This window comes from Gossypium hirsutum, chromosome A01 (genome assembly GCF_007990345.1).
Source record: "Gossypium hirsutum isolate 1008001.06 chromosome A01, Gossypium_hirsutum_v2.1, whole genome shotgun sequence".
Classification (NCBI taxonomy): domain Eukaryota; kingdom Viridiplantae; phylum Streptophyta; class Magnoliopsida; order Malvales; family Malvaceae; genus Gossypium; species Gossypium hirsutum.
The window spans coordinates 7,960,886-7,978,325 of NC_053424.1; the positions used below are offsets into that span (position 1 = coordinate 7,960,886).

The window sequence follows — 17,440 nt, forward strand, 5'->3', positions numbered from 1 at the left end:
ACTCACTAAAATTCTCTTTGTTGAAGGATAAAATACCCTGTAACCCTTTTTAGTGTTACTGTAGCCAATAAAGATTCCTGGAACAGCCCTTTGTTCAAGCTTGTTTCTTTTCTTAGTAGGAATGTGAGCATAGCAGACACAGCCAAACACTTTGAGGTGTGAGACAGATAGCTTGAGTCCATGCCAAGCTTCAAAGGAGGTCTTATTCTTAACAGCATGAGTTGGTAGCTTGTTGAGAAGATATACTAAAGTATTGACTACTTCAGCCCAAAAATTGCTTGGTAGCTTGCTTTGAAATAGAAAGCATCTAGCCATGTTCAACATTGTTCTATTCTTTCTTTCACATACTCCATTTTGTTGAGGAGTATAGACATTTGTGAGCTGATGATGAATACCAGATTCCTCACACAATTTTTTAAATTTTTCAGACAAATACTCACTGCCATTGTCAGTTCTCAAGGTTTTGATCTTGCAATCTGACTAGTTTTCTACTAGTGCCTTAAATCTGCTAAAGGCATCAAACACCTCAAACTTCTATTTTTTAGAAGTAAACCTAGCAAAATTTGGTCAGATCATCTATGAATAGCACAAAGTACTTGCTGTCATTCAAAGAAGGTGACTTCATTGGTCCACAAACATCAGAGTGCACAAGCTCAAGTCTTTCTCGAGCTCTCCATGCCTGGTTTACTGGAAAAGGCAATCTGGCTTGTTTACCAAGCTGGCAAACTTCACACACAGTGTCTTTTACTTCAACTCTTTATATATCATCCACCATATTCATTTTAGGCAACAGATCAAGTGATCTATATTTAACATGGCCTAATCTCCTATGCCAAAAGCCAGCATTATCAACAAGGCTAGTGTAAGCCTTCTTTCAAGTTGATTCATGTTAAGCATGAAACATTTATCAGTCATTGTACTAAGATCAACTCATGACCATATGTATCCTTAACAACACAAGCACCATTCTCAAAAATTAGTGAATACCCTTTTTCAACTAATTGACCAACACTTAATAAATTCTGATCAATGTCAGGTACAAAGAGCACATCTGAAATAACTTTGTTACCTGAACCAGTGTTGATCACCACATTGCCTCTGCCTTTGGCTTCAATCATGCTCCCAATGCCAATTCTGATCTTAGAAACAAAGGTCCTATCGAGGTCATTGAACAGCTTTTCATCAGCTGCCATATGGTGTGTGCAACCACTATCGACTATCCACTAGCCAATCACACCTGACTTTGCTTGAGGATGCAAAGCAGGAGACAGTGAAGACATGCTCCTCTTGAGCGTAAAGGTCCTCAGTAGCTTGAGCTTGGATATGCTGCTGACCTTGAGCTTTCCCTTTGTTTTTGCACACTTTCTCAACATAGCCAAGCTGTTTGCAGCTCCTACATTGGATGTCTGGCCTATACTAGCAATATTTCTCCAAATGTGTGGTCTTCTTGCAGTGGACACATGGTGGAAACCTCCTCTTGCCTGCATCTCTCCTTGGTTTTTCCCTCTTGTCATGCCAAGGCTTCTTTCCTTTCTGACTTGAACTAGAGCTATCTTTGGCCTTTGCTTGGAAGGCTCCTTCAGAATGCTCTTCCTGCCTATTAGCTCTTCTCTGTTCAAGAGCATACAGGGAGTTCACCAATTCAGATAAAGAAATGGTTGTCAAATCCCTTGAGTCCTCGAGTGATGAAATTTTGGACTCAAATCTCTCAGGGATAGTGGTGATAACTTTTTCAACAACTCTGCTATCACTGAAATCTTTACCAAGTAGCCTTATGCTATTGACAGTGGCCATTACCCTATCTGAATATTGCTGGATGCTCTCTGATTCCTTTATCTTTAGGTTCTCAAAGTCTTTCCTCAAGTTGATTAATTGTTATTGCCTAGTCTTATCTGATCTCATGAACTCCTCATTCAACCTCTCCCATGCTTCCTTGGGTGTGTTGCAAGTCATGATTCGAGTGAAGATTATGTCAGACACTCCATTCTGCAAGCAAGCCAAGGCTTTGTGCTTCTTTGTACTCTCCTCAGTATGCTGCCTCATTTGAGCAATCGTGGGATTAGCCCTTAATGGAGGTGGTTCAACATCATTCTCAACTACACTCCACAAATCTTATGCTTCAAGGTATGTTTTTATTTTGACTACCCAAATGTGGTAGTTCCCACCAGCAAACACTAGAGGTGGAGGTGGTGTGAAACTCATCCTGCTGAAACAAACTCAACAGCTTCTATTTCTTTCTTCTCAAGCTTTTGTTCTCAAAAAACAACCAACAAACAGAGGCCCTCAAAGACTTAGGCTCTAATTACCATTTGTTGGAACAATGGCAGCAACAATGCATAAAACAAACTAAGTTTGCTAAGATAACAGCAAGAAACCGAAGAAAAAATTTGAAAAAAAAAACAAAGCTTGAACAAGATGATGATTGAGAAATTCAATTCCTTTCATTGATAATTTCAGAATATATGTAAGTTACAAAGTAAATTTGACAGTTACCTAATGACATAACTGCTCCCACTAATACATACTAATGCAAACTGGAATTGCACACAAAAGAAAACTGTCATAACAGCTATTACATCAAAGTTCAAATCTAAGATAATCCTACCAACTTTAATAACAAGTTACAAGTAAATTGAACAAGTTACAATTGGACTAAAGTAAACAAAACAAAGCAAACTAGCTGCTGTTCTCGGTTTAGCTCCAATGTTGGTCTACTTGGTGAGCTGCTGCTGGTCACATGTTGTATTGCAAGTCAATGCTCAACAATTCTAAACGTGTCTATACCTATCACATGGACAGCTTAGATATGACATGCTAAACAAACAAAAAAATCCTAATTTTTTATAACATTGTCTTTTTTTAACACAATATATCCAATTTCTTAATTAGAATGTTTGAATTTTAAGGATCAATTTAAAATTTGAACCTTAGTTTTGGGAGTATGATGCAATTAATCCTTATAAATAATTTATTTTACTAATAATATGAATATTAAAAGAACAATTTTTTTTATCTAGATCATTGATAGAACATCTCATGGTGATCATTTTGATTTTAACTATGATTTCTGTTCACATTATAGGTATCCAAATCTTCAAGGAGGAGTAGGTTAAACATCAGCAGCAACTAAAATGCACTCATTCCATATCCGTTCAGCCTCCGACAAGACTTCCGGTATAATGTTTGTATGGTTATTGTAAAGGGGATCTTCAAGATGTCCGTTCACCATTGCTTCATGGCATGGTGGACCAATATTCGTCTATTAATCTGCTCGTGAGAAGTTGGTCCATACAAGGCAACGAGATGTGTCCGCGCAACTATTTGCCTTGAGTGAATCAATGATGAGCGCACCACTCGCCGCAATCACCAGAATTGCGAGATGAGTGTGAACATTTAAACTTGCCATAGCAATGGATGATGATGGGGTTTTGTTTTTATTTATTCTCTTAATTTATTGGGCAGAAGACTTTTGGTACTGCTGCAAGACTTGACTATAACGACGAAGAAAATAATTTACGGGGTATCCCGAATATTAGAAAACATGCAATTAAAAGAGATAGAATTTATGAAATAACAAAAAAACGTTGTAGAAATTGAATTATATTTAAGCTTCATTAACTACACTTTATTCATAGGTATACATAAAATCTTAATTAAAAATAATAAAGAAAAATAACACAATTGGCTTATGAATTAGATTAAAATTTTAAATAAGATATTCTTTAGAGTTTATTGATTTTTTTTCTTGATAAATCAATTTACTTGACTGCTGAACTTGAAGTTACAAAAATAAAATTTTAATTTATCACTTGCTTAAGATTTTCATTATAAGTAGACTTGTTTGATAATTTATTGGAAAATTTAAATATTTTTTATTGATTTAGTTGTTTAAACATGTTTAACAATTTATAATGAAAAATAATTGATATAATCCACACGAAAAGTAAATAAAGAATCATTTAGATAAGTTTAATTATATTCCTATTTAAATTCAATTTTTAATTTTTAAATGCTTAAATACACTTTAAGTTATTGCAAAACATCCCATCATTCTATTTTATTAAAAATAATATGTATTTTTCAGTTTAAAAAGAAAAAATAATTTGTGTGACAGTCAAGCCGACATGACAATGTTAATCCCTAAATGGCCGAGTGAAGTGAAAATAATTAATTACATGGAAAAGAAATTAATTACATGTTAGCAATCCATTAATGGAAAGTTTGAACAATTATATTAATAGAAGTGATTAAATTAAGGAAAAATATTATAAATAATCAAAATAAAACAAACTCAACTCGAAGTAACTTTCAAAACAAGAAATGAAGATCATTTATGAGGTTAACAACTAAATGATCTTGATGGTACATTGCAAAAATATTCTAAGTAAACAACCATGTATTATTATAGACAACAAAACTTTCAAGTTGAAAGACTAGCAGGAGAAAGAAGCATAAATTGATGAACAAAAAAAAAAGATAAAGATAAGTATCTCTTTTACTTCCATTATCATAATCTTGATGGGTACACTGCAAAAAATAAGAATAGAAGTGAATGGCTTGACATTTATCCTTTAAGATTCGAACAAAACTGATTCAACTATTTATGGTTACATTTAATTGACCGTATAACGAATTGTTTTAAGATTCTTCCCCTAGTTTTGATCATTTTTGCAGACTATAAAGTGGCCTCACAAGCAAGCTAAAGAACAATGGGGCTGCTGTAATGAACTTAAACCCATCCATGTCCCCATAAGAAACCGGGTTCAATGGCGAAAATCCCAGACTCTTGTAGTGATAGAATTAAAATAGCTTACTGACATTGGCGCAAATAGACCACGGTTTAGTGTTAAGGTTGATTGTTGAATGATTGAAGCAGATGACCAATAATGAAAAGGGTTAAGAGTATGGTAGTTCTAGCGACTCCAGGACGCACCACCGTGATGATAACCGTAACCATTGGAATCTTTATGTTTATGGCTATGTCTAGAACTTTTCTTCCTTGAACTCTTTTCGTTCTTTGAGAATTTCTCTTCATCCCAGTCCTTTGTTACATCAATGATTTCTTTTATTTTCTTCTTTTTGTGCCTTCCTTTGGAAGAAGATTTCCTCTTTCTTCCAGAGGATTGAGCACTAACATCTCCAGCATTTCTGTCCCCTCGAGGCAGCGGTTCTTCATCATCGAACTGCCAATTGCATAAGATGTCCTGCTTCTCTCCATTAAGTGTTTGTAAAGGCTCCCCGGCTCCAGGAAGCAAGTTACTAAAAGTGACATCCCCAGTAGGTCCTCCTTTGCGCTCAAGCAAAATTGGATCCGGTCTAATTATGGTACCGAGAATGCTTCTATTGGGGCCCAGAGCCAAAATGTTCTTGGGATTACTCAGGGTCGAAAGAGCCATCCCGAAAGCTGACCTAATCTGCAAGACAATACATAACATTCTCACTACATGTATTCTGATGGTAGCTGAAAACCTTCCACACCTCCAATAGAAGGTTGGAATGAAGCCAACTTGATCCAACTTATCCTACCAGAGAGATACTAGTTTTACTGCATGAATAAGGGGGTAAGAGGGCAGCCATGGGTGAAGGGTTTTCCCCCTCAAGATACAGTGAACTAGAAAGGTAAAAACTATTAACCTGGATATAGTTAAATGAGTTCTTCCCAATGTCATTGTCTGGAGTCTGTTTAATCATAAGGAAGAGATTAATAAATTTAAAAAAAAAAAACGAGAGCATAACTCAGCAGCCAAAGCATGAATAAGAAGTAACAACATTCAGGGCAACCTGTGGGTCCTCGATGGAGATGAGAAATGGTCGTCCTTTGTTTGAAAACCTAAAGAAGAATCAAACCAAAAGAAGAATATACAATTTTAGTCACCAGTAATTGAGGAAGAAAAGTGATCAACTCAGCATGACGGAAATTTTTTCCTTTTACCCTTTGCTACTCTTCAAAAAGAAAGTGCCTCTCTCTTTGCAAGATACACCAACATCCACAGTGTTCAATTTTCGTCCATAAAAATCAAAGAAATGCACCTAATTTCAAAATGAAGTACATTTATAACATTGCATGTCAGCTTTTCTTTTCAGTTCTCTTATTTTATCACAAAATGTTCAGATTAAGAGGGAAGCAAAAGAAAAAATGGTTTCTGTGCGCACGTACCAAGAGCATCCCCAAGTTATGTTCCAGATAAGCTCTGGATTCACTCAGATTCTGAAGTACGGAAAGCCACAAGATAGGTTAGGCAACACCAATAAATCAGGGGTAAAAGCGAAAGGTGCTAGAGTCCAATGCCTTATCGAAAATCCGAAAATGCATACCTGCAACATGGCTATGATCATTGAAAGGAGAGCATATGAACCTATTCCACCTGAATATACCTGCATAGTTTCAAAAACATTGCAAATCAGGAACAGAGGAACACTACTTTTTGAACAAATCGAACAGATCATCAATATAGATAAACTCAAACCTCATTCAGGTCTCTCTGTTGTAAAAATACTTTCAAGATCAAACACAATGGTCGTAATTGAGGCCATTTTAGTACTGCTTCCTAAGAGAAAACACATAAGCAAAGTTTAAATTTAGAGAAAACAAAGAAAATATCTAGAAAAAGTCCAAAGTTTATGGAACATACAAAGAAATAAACTAAAGAAGCAGAGCTTTAATTAACCACAGGAAAACCACTGAAGTCCTAATTTTGAGGAACATGAGTTAATCGAAACAAAATGATTTACATAAATTTTAATCAACAAATCCAGAAGTAGACATAGGAAATTAATGAAAATTAAGCAGTGATTCCCATTGGAGAAGATAAAGCTAGCAAACAATCAAACTCAACACAAGAGCACAATCCTCAAGAATAATTGCAGCCAAAAATGAAACTTGACTCAGAAGAAATCCTAATAAGAAAGAGTCTATGGTCCAACTTAATTGACCTCATCTGACAAAAAAGGGGATTAAAATAACTATATCCTAAGCACCACTAACAAATGAAACATCTGAGCACTGGAAAGTCATTAATTGCAACAAACCTTGATAAACTCAGCAGCTTTTGGTCCATTATCCACATCGAAGCTGCATTATTGAACACCCAATTAAATATTAAATTGTGAGACAGAAGTGCTAAAGAAAATATGAAACATGGCTTTTAAATTGCCACATCAAACCAAGATGGAGATAAACAACTTTCTTTGGTGCACTTATCACATCTGCTATAAGTCAGTCTAGGAACCTAAACATGCCTCCACCCTCATCAAATTCCAAGCATCCCATCAGATCTTGTCAATCAAGAAAATTCAAGAAAATAGGAATCTCAATCAAGTGAACTGTTTATGTGATTAGAGAAAAAATGACCAAGATTTCTTGTTCATGAATTCTCGACAATCTCATCTTCCTGAAATAAAAAATAAAGAAAATTTCTATGTTTGGTAAACTATTTAGCCTGATTCGCTACTAATATCCAAATACTAAGTTTTTTTATGGAATTTCCAAATACTTGGACCTCCCAATTATCATGGACCTCAAAGAAAACACTGAAGACAATTCAAAAGTCCTACCATAATATCTTCCAAAAAACCTCACTGCTAAAATTTCATATTAACCCAGTGTCTTTTATGATGATATTCATACCAGAACTAAAACAAATTCAGAAATATTCGGAGGTGAATAGAATTTTAGATGAGATATTGGATTAAAACATACTAGGACAAGAGGGCAAGAGGAACATAGAACTACCTTATATCAAATGCGACACCGCTTTTCTTTTCTACAAACTTAATTATTGGCACGCGAGCTTTTGCAATGACCTGATAGGAATTGAATTGTTAGCTAAATATACTCTATTGTATCAGTAAACTTTCCAAAAAAATAAAATACCTGCATCATTTTTGCAATTCCCCTTTGAGATAATGCCCTGGAAAGAGCATACAAACCAGTCTGTGGATTTTTTATACCTGACTCTAGAATCACTACCTAAATAAAATGGAAACAAATGGCTTAAGAAAGTCGGTCATACAGAATAGGGGAGAAATACAAAAATTTGGGTCAGCTTTCCTCTGCCTGTTGTTTTTCTTTCCTTTCAATAGTAGAAAATCTATATACTAAATTTCATAATCCTAATGAAAAACACATCAACCATGTTACGCAAGCTACAATATAACAAGATTAAACATTAATATAATTTGAGTTGCGAGACATAAACTTATGGGATAAAAGGAAGCAAACTACTCACATCAATATCACTTGTTGGTAAATAAAGCCCTGTCCTGAACGACCCAAAAACTTCTGGCTGCAAAGCAACAAATCATTAACATTTGGCATTGTACACTATGTATCCATCTTTATATGTGTGTGCTTTTGCACATGAGAGAAAGAGAGGCTGCCAATCATACCCTGCAGGCAGGCCATATGTACTTGATAACATCAAAAACAGAATGCACAGCTGCATCACGTGCTGCTTGCTCTTCAGGAGTAGGGGATAGAAAATCACAGAAGTCCACTATTTCTGCAACGCCCACCATGGTGGGAAGTATTAAAATATGCTTATGATGTACACACCATAAAAGTTCCATTCAAGAATCTTTATTACCAGCTACCAATTACAGGAACCCAATGTGCTACAAACACACATACTTTTAATAAAATCAAGCTAAATTATACATTTAGCCCTTCTTCAATAATTACAAGATCATATTAACAGAACTCTAAAATCTGAAGTACTTGATTCAAATGCCCACCTATAGACTCCATGTATCATCCCCACCACACATACTGGCCAAAAATGTATGACTCTTCAATCATAAAATCAAGGACCATAATGATCATTGGACGTGCAACCCTCCATTTCTTTTCTAGACAACCATATCTACCAAATTAATGTGGTTTCCCCTAAAACTACAAAAATCAGAGTAACAAGCAGATGACAGAGTCCCAAATGAATTATCCAGAACTAGCACACAAACCAAGGTAAAGATACAAAATGCCAAAACTTATTAATGGAAATCTCAATTTTAAAACTTAAAACTTCGTTTCCAGCTATATTCATCACTAAAATAACTAAAAGTTTTGAATTTAAAGGCAATTGAAAAATATGATAGCAATAAAGCTGGCCCGATATTTTGTATGGGTTCAAAAACTGAACTTCAAATCAGCTGAAGCACTATAAACTATAATTAATCATCACAAACTTCAATTTTACATAAAATAACCAAACAGTTCGATAAAAAAACAGAAAAAAAAAGTCAAAATTTCCATTACAAAAAGCTCAAATCATCAGCGAACCTTTATGCAACTGAAGCATTGGACTTTGGAACCTACTATTCCCACGAAACCACCATTTGTTCTCAAGCCTTGGCTCATCCGCAGGACCCGGTGTCTTCGGCTCTGGTTCATCCCAGGCCGAGACTGGAGCCCGAATTACTACTGGTTCATCCGGCTCATTAACATCAAGCGAGAAATAGTCCGGCGCAGCTGAGTCCACGGTGATGGTATTTTCTGCCGATAGAGAGATTTCGTTGCGGAAGACAGTGTACGGCTCAACAGGAGATTGATTGGACGGCGGAGATTCGGCGGTAGGGGAAGAAGGGAGAGAAATTGGGTTTAAGGTTAGGGTTTCGTAGAGGACGGGTTGCGAATTTGTGGGAGTTTGAGGTTCCATTGAAGGGAATTTTGAAAGAACTGAATAGATTATGGTATTGGGGAATTGAGGAAGTTAGGGCTTACAGGTCTGGGTTGACAGGTCGCTAATTGCTGGGTTCGGGGTTCCAGCGCGACTGAAATGCAGTTTCATGGAGGTTAAACGTTAGGGCTTTGGGGATTAGGGAAATTAGGGTTTTGGGGTCTAGGCGGTATGTTTTAATCTTGAAACGACGTAGGATTTATACATCTCCTTTTTGTTTTCTAATTTGTTGTTAAGGTTAATTCTGGTTTTAGTCCTTCCACAATACTGCAAATTAGAATTTAATTCTTCTACTTTAATTTCTCATTATTTAATTCTCTAATTTTATGTTATTAATAAGTTTAAATCAACAATGTTGTTAATTGTTTCCATTAATGAAGCAATCAGCAAAATATAATTTTATTATTAATTAAATATAACCTATAAACATCGAAATCTCAGCTAATCACTCATCTCACATCCATTTTCTCTTAAGTCTCGTCCATGAAAACTTCAAGCAACTACGTATAAAAAATCAACCAATAACTCTTTTTTTCTGAACTCTCAATTTCTTGCAAAAGTGAAGAAAAAAAAAGAGTGAGATATCATGATTTGAACTAGAAAACTCTAAGAATCTGGTTGGAAAATCAATTTACCTCTCAAGAATTTAAAAAATATGTAGAAAATAAGTTTATATTAATATATTTTTTATAATTAAATTTAAATAATTTTTTTATTTTTAACATAGTGAAACCAAATCATTTCGACTAATTAAGTCTAGTTGAGCTCGAGCCTACAATTTTTTTTAAATCGGGCTTAAATTTGGCACAAGCTATAAACACATTTAATGATAAGTAATATTTTAGTTGAGGAAGGATTAGGAGAGGGAAGCTTATAAGAATGGGTTGATATATGATGTAGGACTCTGTGAGATAGAAAACAAAAAAATGTTTTAGTAATTTTTAATTTTTATAGCTTTAATTTTATATTTTTTTAGTATTTGAATAATTTAAATATATTTTATATATTATTCTATTTTCATAACATTTAACATTTTCTATGCTTTTTTAAAATTTTTTATATTTTTTCTAAAAATTGTATAATATTTTTCTATATTTTTCTAAAATTTTTATAACATTTAAAAATTTTCTATATTTTTTATATTTTAAATAACTATTTATAAATTTCTAATAATTTTTTATGAATTTTTTAATTTATATAAAATAGATTTTTTTAGATTTTTAATAATTTTTTACTTAAATAAGCCCTCATAAAATAATAAGAAAATCAATTAAGCCTCCATGTCATCTTTTTTCCATGTTAGCTACCACATCACCATGTTAGCTTAGGACATCACCCACCACGTCAGTGGTTAATGGTGGTCAAGGGCTTCAATGGAAAAAATGAATTCAATGAGCTTAATTGGGTGCACTTTTCAATAAGGAGATTAATTTTTTTAATTATTTTTAGATGACTTATTTGGCATTCTAGCCTATATTAAATTAAGATAAAACTTTAGTTTAGTAGTAAAATTAATGTTTTATTTATGTAAATAGCATGAGTTCAAATCTAATCACATGCAATTTTTTAGTTTTTTTAATCAAAATATTTTAATACTTTTGATTAATATAACTTATTTTAATTAAAAAAAATATATTCATAATTTATCTAATTGAATTGACGTTCGGTTAATTCATAACACCAACTTAATAAGGGAATTAAATAATAGTATACATGAGAAAGATTAAATTAATTTTTGTACAACTCATACACCCTTAACATAAGCAAGTCATTATTATGCACATAATACGATTTAAACTCACATCATGAACTGTCGGATGAAGCCTATAGCTAATAGGCAAAATCCTTAAAAATGTATATTTGTTGTAAGAACTATAATTCTACATATATTTTTTTGAATGATAAAAAGAGGGTAAATCTTTAACAACTCAAACTCAACACCACATTTAGGAAGGAAAGGACTTGATAAGTTATTAATATTTGATATATCTTTTTAAAAGCCTCAAAATTTGTTATAAGAAAATTGTTGTCGAATGTTATATAATTTGATAAACCGAAACAGCATAATCATTCTGGAATCCCATGAAATCAATTAGTTCACTTTTCCTTCATGGTCAAACAAAAACCAACTCAATCCCAAAATAACTATAAAAAAGAAACCAACTATTCATATATATCAAAATAAAAAATAAGTAAATGAGATTTTGTTGATAATAATTACCTTAACTTAATAACAAAAAAAGAAAAAAAATCAAAGTTTTTTCCATCTTCACCTGAAATTTTTTGTTAATTTTTCAGGTATCAAGGTTGGTTTCATCAATGGTGGAAACTTAGAAATTTTGGCTACCTGGCCCTTTATTAAATTCGTTTCAGAAAAAAACAAAACTAGAGCCTGAAAAGTATGACAGTTATGGAAATTAAGAATAAATATGTTCGAAAATCAAAAAGAAAAAAACAACAACTTTAATTATCCCACAAAATTGAAAACTATAATCTTTTAATATCAGGATCAAATCACTGCTTTTCTTCAACTTTCAAGTGCCTTTGCCTTTTACAATTTGCTTTCTTAAAAAAAAAAAAAATCTTCAATAAATCATCAATGGAGGCTTCACCACCATCACCGGACAGTAACGAACACATTAACGTCACTTACGATCTTCAAGATTTCCAAACATATCGATCTTCGTTTGCCTCGTGGGAATATTGTTCATCGTCCTCTTCATTCAAATCTCCGAGCGAGTCGTCACCTGGCTACGGCACGAAGTCACCGTCGATCATCTTGACCTCGAATTGGTCCAAATCGCCAATTATCAACTCGAAAATTCCGATTGGCCCGATGAAGCTATGGTGCTGAACAATGTGTGGGTGATGGAGATCTTCAACGGGTTCATGGTGTATTTGGCCGAAAGGCAAGTCTCGGGTCTAACCCCAGAGTTCTTGGAGCAAGCTTTGCCTTGCGTGAGCTACAAAAGCTTGGGACAAACAACGTTAGATGAATGTGTGATTTGTTTGGATGGTTTTGAAGATGATGAAATGTGTCGGGTTTTCCCAGTCTGCGAACATGTTTTTCATTTCAGTTGCATAGATAACTGGTTGAGAAACCATTTAACTTGTCCGATTTGTCGGAATTGTATAGTAGATGGTGTGAGCATGGCATTGACAATGTAAATAACGTATTACAAGATGACCATCTTCTAAGGTAAGGGCAACGTCGAGATCCTCTCCCACTATCTCAGTAAGGCACAGTCGAAGGACCACCTGCACTAGTACAAACTGTTGGCCCCATGGAAACTAGAGCATGAGATCTATCAATAGAGCCTATGTTCTTTGGAAGCACAGAATAAATGAAAAAACCCTACAACCAAAAAACGAAGTATCATGAGCCTGCATCAGCCACATCAGCCACAAGACCTTCAACCGGCCGACCATCGACAGTGTCTCCCACGACGACATTCTTGGACAAGGGAGCTTTCACGTGTAAGTGTTCATATACATAACGAAATACAAAATCAGCAGCTCCTTTCTCTTCGCCTAATATCAGCTGCACCAAGTAATGCTCACCGCATGAGGCCACATCGAACGAAGACATCCAACATTTCATTTAGCATGTGCAGAAATTTCAAGTTTTTTGGCAAAAGAGTTATTAGTTTCGTACAAAGCAAGTGACGAATTTTCATTAGGGGATTATTTTTACATTAGCCCTACATAACCTTACATGGTGAGCGTAAAAAATATTTTTTTTTTATGAAAGATTATTATATTCAAAATAAAAAAAATGAAAATGTAATCAATTACTTAAGCTAGGAGAGTGGATAATTGACACACCCTCTTCAATAGTAAATCACTGTCACCTATATACCAAAAACGTGTACTGTACGTGGAGTAAATATTCGTGGCGAATAGGCTGAATACTGAGTTAATTATATATTTTATTTTGTAGTTTGATTTTTTAGGCATTTTTCTACTCAATTAAATGTATATATATATTATAATAAGAACCATAATCTTTGATAAATATTTTGTTATAAGTAAATTCGTCTTGAATATTGTATCATATAAATAGAAATAACATAATTATTTTTTAATCAGGTAAATTATAAAAATAGTGACTTTTTTTATTCAGATTACATTTTAGTCACTTATGTTTGAAATATTACGTTTTAGTCACTTACGTGTTCGTTTTGTTACAAAATGGTCACTCTACCGTTAAACTCCATTATCTCCCTAACGACAGTCCTACGTGACAGTCCAAATGGGTTTTAAATGCCACTTAGATGTCCAGTTATTGGGATGAAAATAGGTTTTTAATTAAATAAATTTAATTTGGACTACTACGTAAGACATCCAAGTTGATATTTAAAACTCATTTGAACTGCCACGTTGGATCGCTTAGGGAGATCACAGGAGCTTAATGGTAAAGTGGCCACTTTATAATAAAATGATAACGTAACATTTTAAAAATGTAATCTAAAGTAAACAGAAGAGATTATTTTTGTAATTTACCCTTTTTTTAATTCGATAAAATCAATTAGTTTACGTTTCCTCGTGGTTAAAAAAATCAAACTCAATACCTACTGTAACTATGAAAATCCAACTATTTTTATATATAAAAATAAAAAACTGAAAATTTGTTGATGTTAGTTACCTTACCTTAATAACCAAATTAAAAAAATAACCCAAAGTTTTCTCCATTATCACCTGATTTTTTTTTGTTAATTTATTTAGTTATCTACTTACATCAATGGTGGAAACATAAAGCTTTCGGTTAACTAGCCAATTACAAAATTCGTTTAAAAAATAACTAGAGCTTTAAGAGTAAATTTGTTCAGAAATTTATATATAAGAAAAACCCAACTCTGTTAACCCCAAAGCTAAGAACTATAATCTTTATAATATTAGAATCAAATCAACGGTTTTCTTCGGCTTTCGATTGATTTTGCCTCGCTTTCTAAAAAAAAAAAATCATCAATGGAGGCTTCACCACCTTCACCAAACGATAATGAACTCCCTAGCGTCACCTACAATCTTCAAGATTTCCAAATGCCGATCGTCATTTGTCTCTTGGGAGTAATGTTCATCATCCTTTTCATTCAAATCTTCGACCGATTTCACAACTGGCTCCGGTACGGAGCCAGCATCGATCAACTTGACATCGAATGGGGCCAAGTTGCCGATTATCAACTCGAAAATTCCGATTGGTCACATGAAGCTACGGCACAGAATAATTTCTGGATGGTGGAGATTTTCAACGGGTTCATGGAGTATTTGGCCGAAAGGCAAGGCACGGGGCTGACCCCGGAGTTCTTGGAGCATGCTTCGCCATGCGTGAGCTACAAAAGTTTGAGAGAAACAACGTTGGATGAATGTGTAATTTGCTTGGAAGACGTCGAAGATGATGAATTGTGTCGGGTTTTCCCTGTTTGCGAACATGTTTTTCATTGTAGTTGCATAGATAACTGGTTGAGAAACCATTTAACTTGTCCGATTTGTCGGAATTGTATAATAGATAGTATTAGCATGACATTGAGAATGTAAGTATATATATACTTTTTGTTTCCGAATATGTTTTTCATTTTAGTTGCATAGATAAATCATGTAACTCGTTCGAGTTGTCGGAATTGTATGGTAGATAGTATGAGCATGACATTGAGAATGTAAATATATGTATATTTTTTGTAAATATGGAATCAATCTTTTCTTCTGCAGTTCTTTTCCTTTTTTAATTACAAATTGCAGAATTTTTTATATCTTTTCTTCAGACATGGTTATATGATAGGATAGTACAGAGAAAATTAATTATATATTTTTCAGGAGGAAATTTATAAAGAAAATTATATATTTGAGCTCAAATATAAAAATTGTAGTATTCCGTTTTTCATTAATGTGAAAACATTGATGAGAGAGTTCATAGATATATTTAAGTAATATTTATGAGTTAAATATAATATAATATAATATAATAGTGAATCGTGATTTAATAGATTTTATTAATTGGTCAATTAGTTTAAGTACAAATGGTACGTATTGAAAGTTAATAATTTTGAAAAATGAGGTTTTAATACCCCATTTTCATAAATTGAGCTCATAAATATTATTATTAAATATTACGAAGCTGTTATATAAGTGGATTGAAATTTGATCTGGAAATTTTGATGATTTGTGATTAATTAAAAAAAACTAAATCATAAAAATTATAAAAGTTAATCGCTATTGGATTTTATTGATTAAAATGATTAAATAGTAATGGTTTGAGCATTAAAATTAATGACAATTATTCCATAATGGTTTATAGTAGAGTGTTATTGTTTGTTATAATAGTAAAAATATAAGTATAATTAAAGTTAAAGTTAAACTCAAATATAAGAAAATATAAACCAAACTTATCGTCTCTTTCATTTGGTCATCTTCACCGTTTGGGAATAAGAAATAGAAGAGGAATTCATTTTTGAATGCTTAAACAATCGGCACTCTTGCATGGTAAAGAAATCAATTCCATTTCTTGTAATATTTATATTTTTGATATCATTGTAATTAGGTTCAGTTAATTTATATTTTTGATTTCAAAATTATTAAAGATTTTAAAATTTTTCATTGATAAAATTTAGATGCTTTTAATAGAAAATGGTAGATTTGAAAGCTATAAAATGTTTAAGCATTATTTGATAAAGTAAATTTTGTTAATTTTGCATTTAGGGTTTAAATTATGAATATGTCAAAAGTGACATTAAATTTCTGTAAAATTTAATTTTTTAAGGGCTGTAAAAGGACATAAATGAAATTGGAATGAAAAGCGAAGCTCAATTGTGAAAGTTATACTTGTTTCGGTTTTAGGGACTAAATTGAATAAAATTTAAAAATTTAAAATTTAGGAAATTTATATAAAATGAAATTAAAAGATTATAAGCATGAATTTGTGCGTTATTATGATATTGATATTGATATTTTGAATCTTAACTATTATATATATAGATCAAGTTGTTGACTTAGGTGAAAAAGGGTAAAACTATCAAATAGTCCCTAGTATCTAAAGCATTACAGTTTTGTCAGGTAAGTTCATACAATATAAATTTATTTAATTATCTATTGAGTTTCATCTGTATGTTCATTAATGTCTTATTGATATCTTGAATTGGCTATGAATTAGTATCTAAATTGAGAAAATTGAAATGGATTGTTGAAAAATGGTATATGTTAAGAGTAAAACCCGATGAAATTAGTAAAAGTCTCGTATATGAGATTACGGGTTATTTCCCCTAAGTTCTGAGCTCTAGTATGTGTTGTGGACTCGAGAATATAGGTATATTAAGTCCTGATCAAACTAATTATTGTGTAGGTTAACCCTAACGTGTAACGAACCGTATGTCAGTGGTGCCGAGAAGCATACTTCCGGATCCCTGACTTCACGAATCGGGCTAAAAAATATTATTATTATATTTTTGGGAGATGCCTTAGTAATGAATTAAATGATTATTAGGTTACTTTAATTATTAGTATTTGAAATTTTAAGTACAAGGATTAAATTAAATAGGTGATAAAATCTATATTGATATTAAATTGCAAAGTGTTATTAGATTAAGGATTTATTCATTAAATAGACCGACAATTATGATGATTTTAAGTATGTATAAATTAATTATATAAATATATTATGTACATGGAATCTATAAGAAAAGAAAATGGATTAGAATAAATATAATATAAATGAAAAGAAATTGTTTAATAAGAAAAGAAATAGAAGAGCGGGGGGAAAAGAAAGAGAGACAAGA

At 32.8% G+C, this 17,440-nt stretch overlaps 3 protein-coding genes across 3 annotated transcripts; 1 reads left to right on the top strand and 2 right to left on the bottom strand.

The window, feature by feature from the left end:
* Positions 1-911: 911 nt before the first annotated feature.
* On the bottom strand, positions 912-1,794 carry LOC121208449 (uncharacterized). Its single transcript, XM_041079086.1, has 3 exons — positions 1,472-1,794; positions 1,238-1,393; positions 912-1,155 (listed from the first exon to the last, which is right to left on the bottom strand). The coding sequence occupies exons 1-3, from the start codon at positions 1,792-1,794 to the stop codon at positions 912-914; spliced, it is 723 nt and encodes a 240-aa protein (XP_040935020.1).
* A 2,683-nt stretch (positions 1,795-4,477) lies between these two features.
* Positions 4,478-9,848, bottom strand: LOC107918027 (terminal nucleotidyltransferase 4A). Its single transcript, XM_016847518.2, has 13 exons — positions 9,278-9,848; positions 8,389-8,501; positions 8,229-8,285; positions 7,874-7,969; positions 7,733-7,803; positions 7,030-7,072; positions 6,468-6,548; positions 6,316-6,375; positions 6,158-6,208; positions 5,933-6,030; positions 5,782-5,830; positions 5,635-5,679; positions 4,478-5,414 (listed from the first exon to the last, which is right to left on the bottom strand). The coding sequence occupies exons 1-13, from the start codon at positions 9,651-9,653 to the stop codon at positions 4,914-4,916; spliced, it is 1,641 nt and encodes a 546-aa protein (XP_016703007.1). The 5' UTR covers positions 9,654-9,848; the 3' UTR covers positions 4,478-4,913.
* A 4,794-nt stretch (positions 9,849-14,642) lies between these two features.
* LOC107917249 (RING-H2 finger protein ATL28) lies at positions 14,643-15,209 on the top strand. The gene has a single exon (XM_016846621.1). It carries the CDS (start codon positions 14,643-14,645, stop codon positions 15,207-15,209), a length of 567 nt encoding a protein of 188 aa, XP_016702110.1.
* Positions 15,210-17,440: the final 2,231 nt, after the last annotated feature.

What these genes read in the sequence shown, in the direction of transcription:
- LOC121208449 (XM_041079086.1), bottom strand. Translation starts at nt 1,794, where the DNA reads ATGGCCACTGTCAATAGCATAAGGCTACTTGGTAAAGATTTCAGTGAT. An exon ending in AGAGATGCAGGCAAGAGGAG is followed by an intron (nt 1,394 to 1,471) that starts GTTTCCACCATG and finishes CATCCAATGTAG; the next exon opens with GAGCTGCAAACAGCTTGGCT. An exon ending in GCATCCTCAAGCAAAGTCAG is followed by an intron (nt 1,156 to 1,237) that starts GTGTGATTGGCT and finishes TGACCTCGATAG; the next exon opens with GACCTTTGTTTCTAAGATCA.
- LOC107918027 (XM_016847518.2), bottom strand. Translation starts at nt 9,653, where the DNA reads ATGGAACCTCAAACTCCCACAAATTCGCAACCCGTCCTCTACGAAACC. An exon ending in TACCAACAAGTGATATTGAT is followed by an intron (nt 7,970 to 8,228) that starts GTGAGTAGTTTG and finishes CATTTTATTTAG; the next exon opens with GTAGTGATTCTAGAGTCAGG. An exon ending in TCTCCATCGAGGACCCACAG is followed by an intron (nt 5,680 to 5,781) that starts GTTGCCCTGAAT and finishes ATGATTAAACAG; the next exon opens with ACTCCAGACAATGACATTGG.
- LOC107917249 (XM_016846621.1), top strand. Translation starts at nt 14,643, where the DNA reads ATGGAGGCTTCACCACCTTCACCAAACGATAATGAACTCCCTAGCGTC.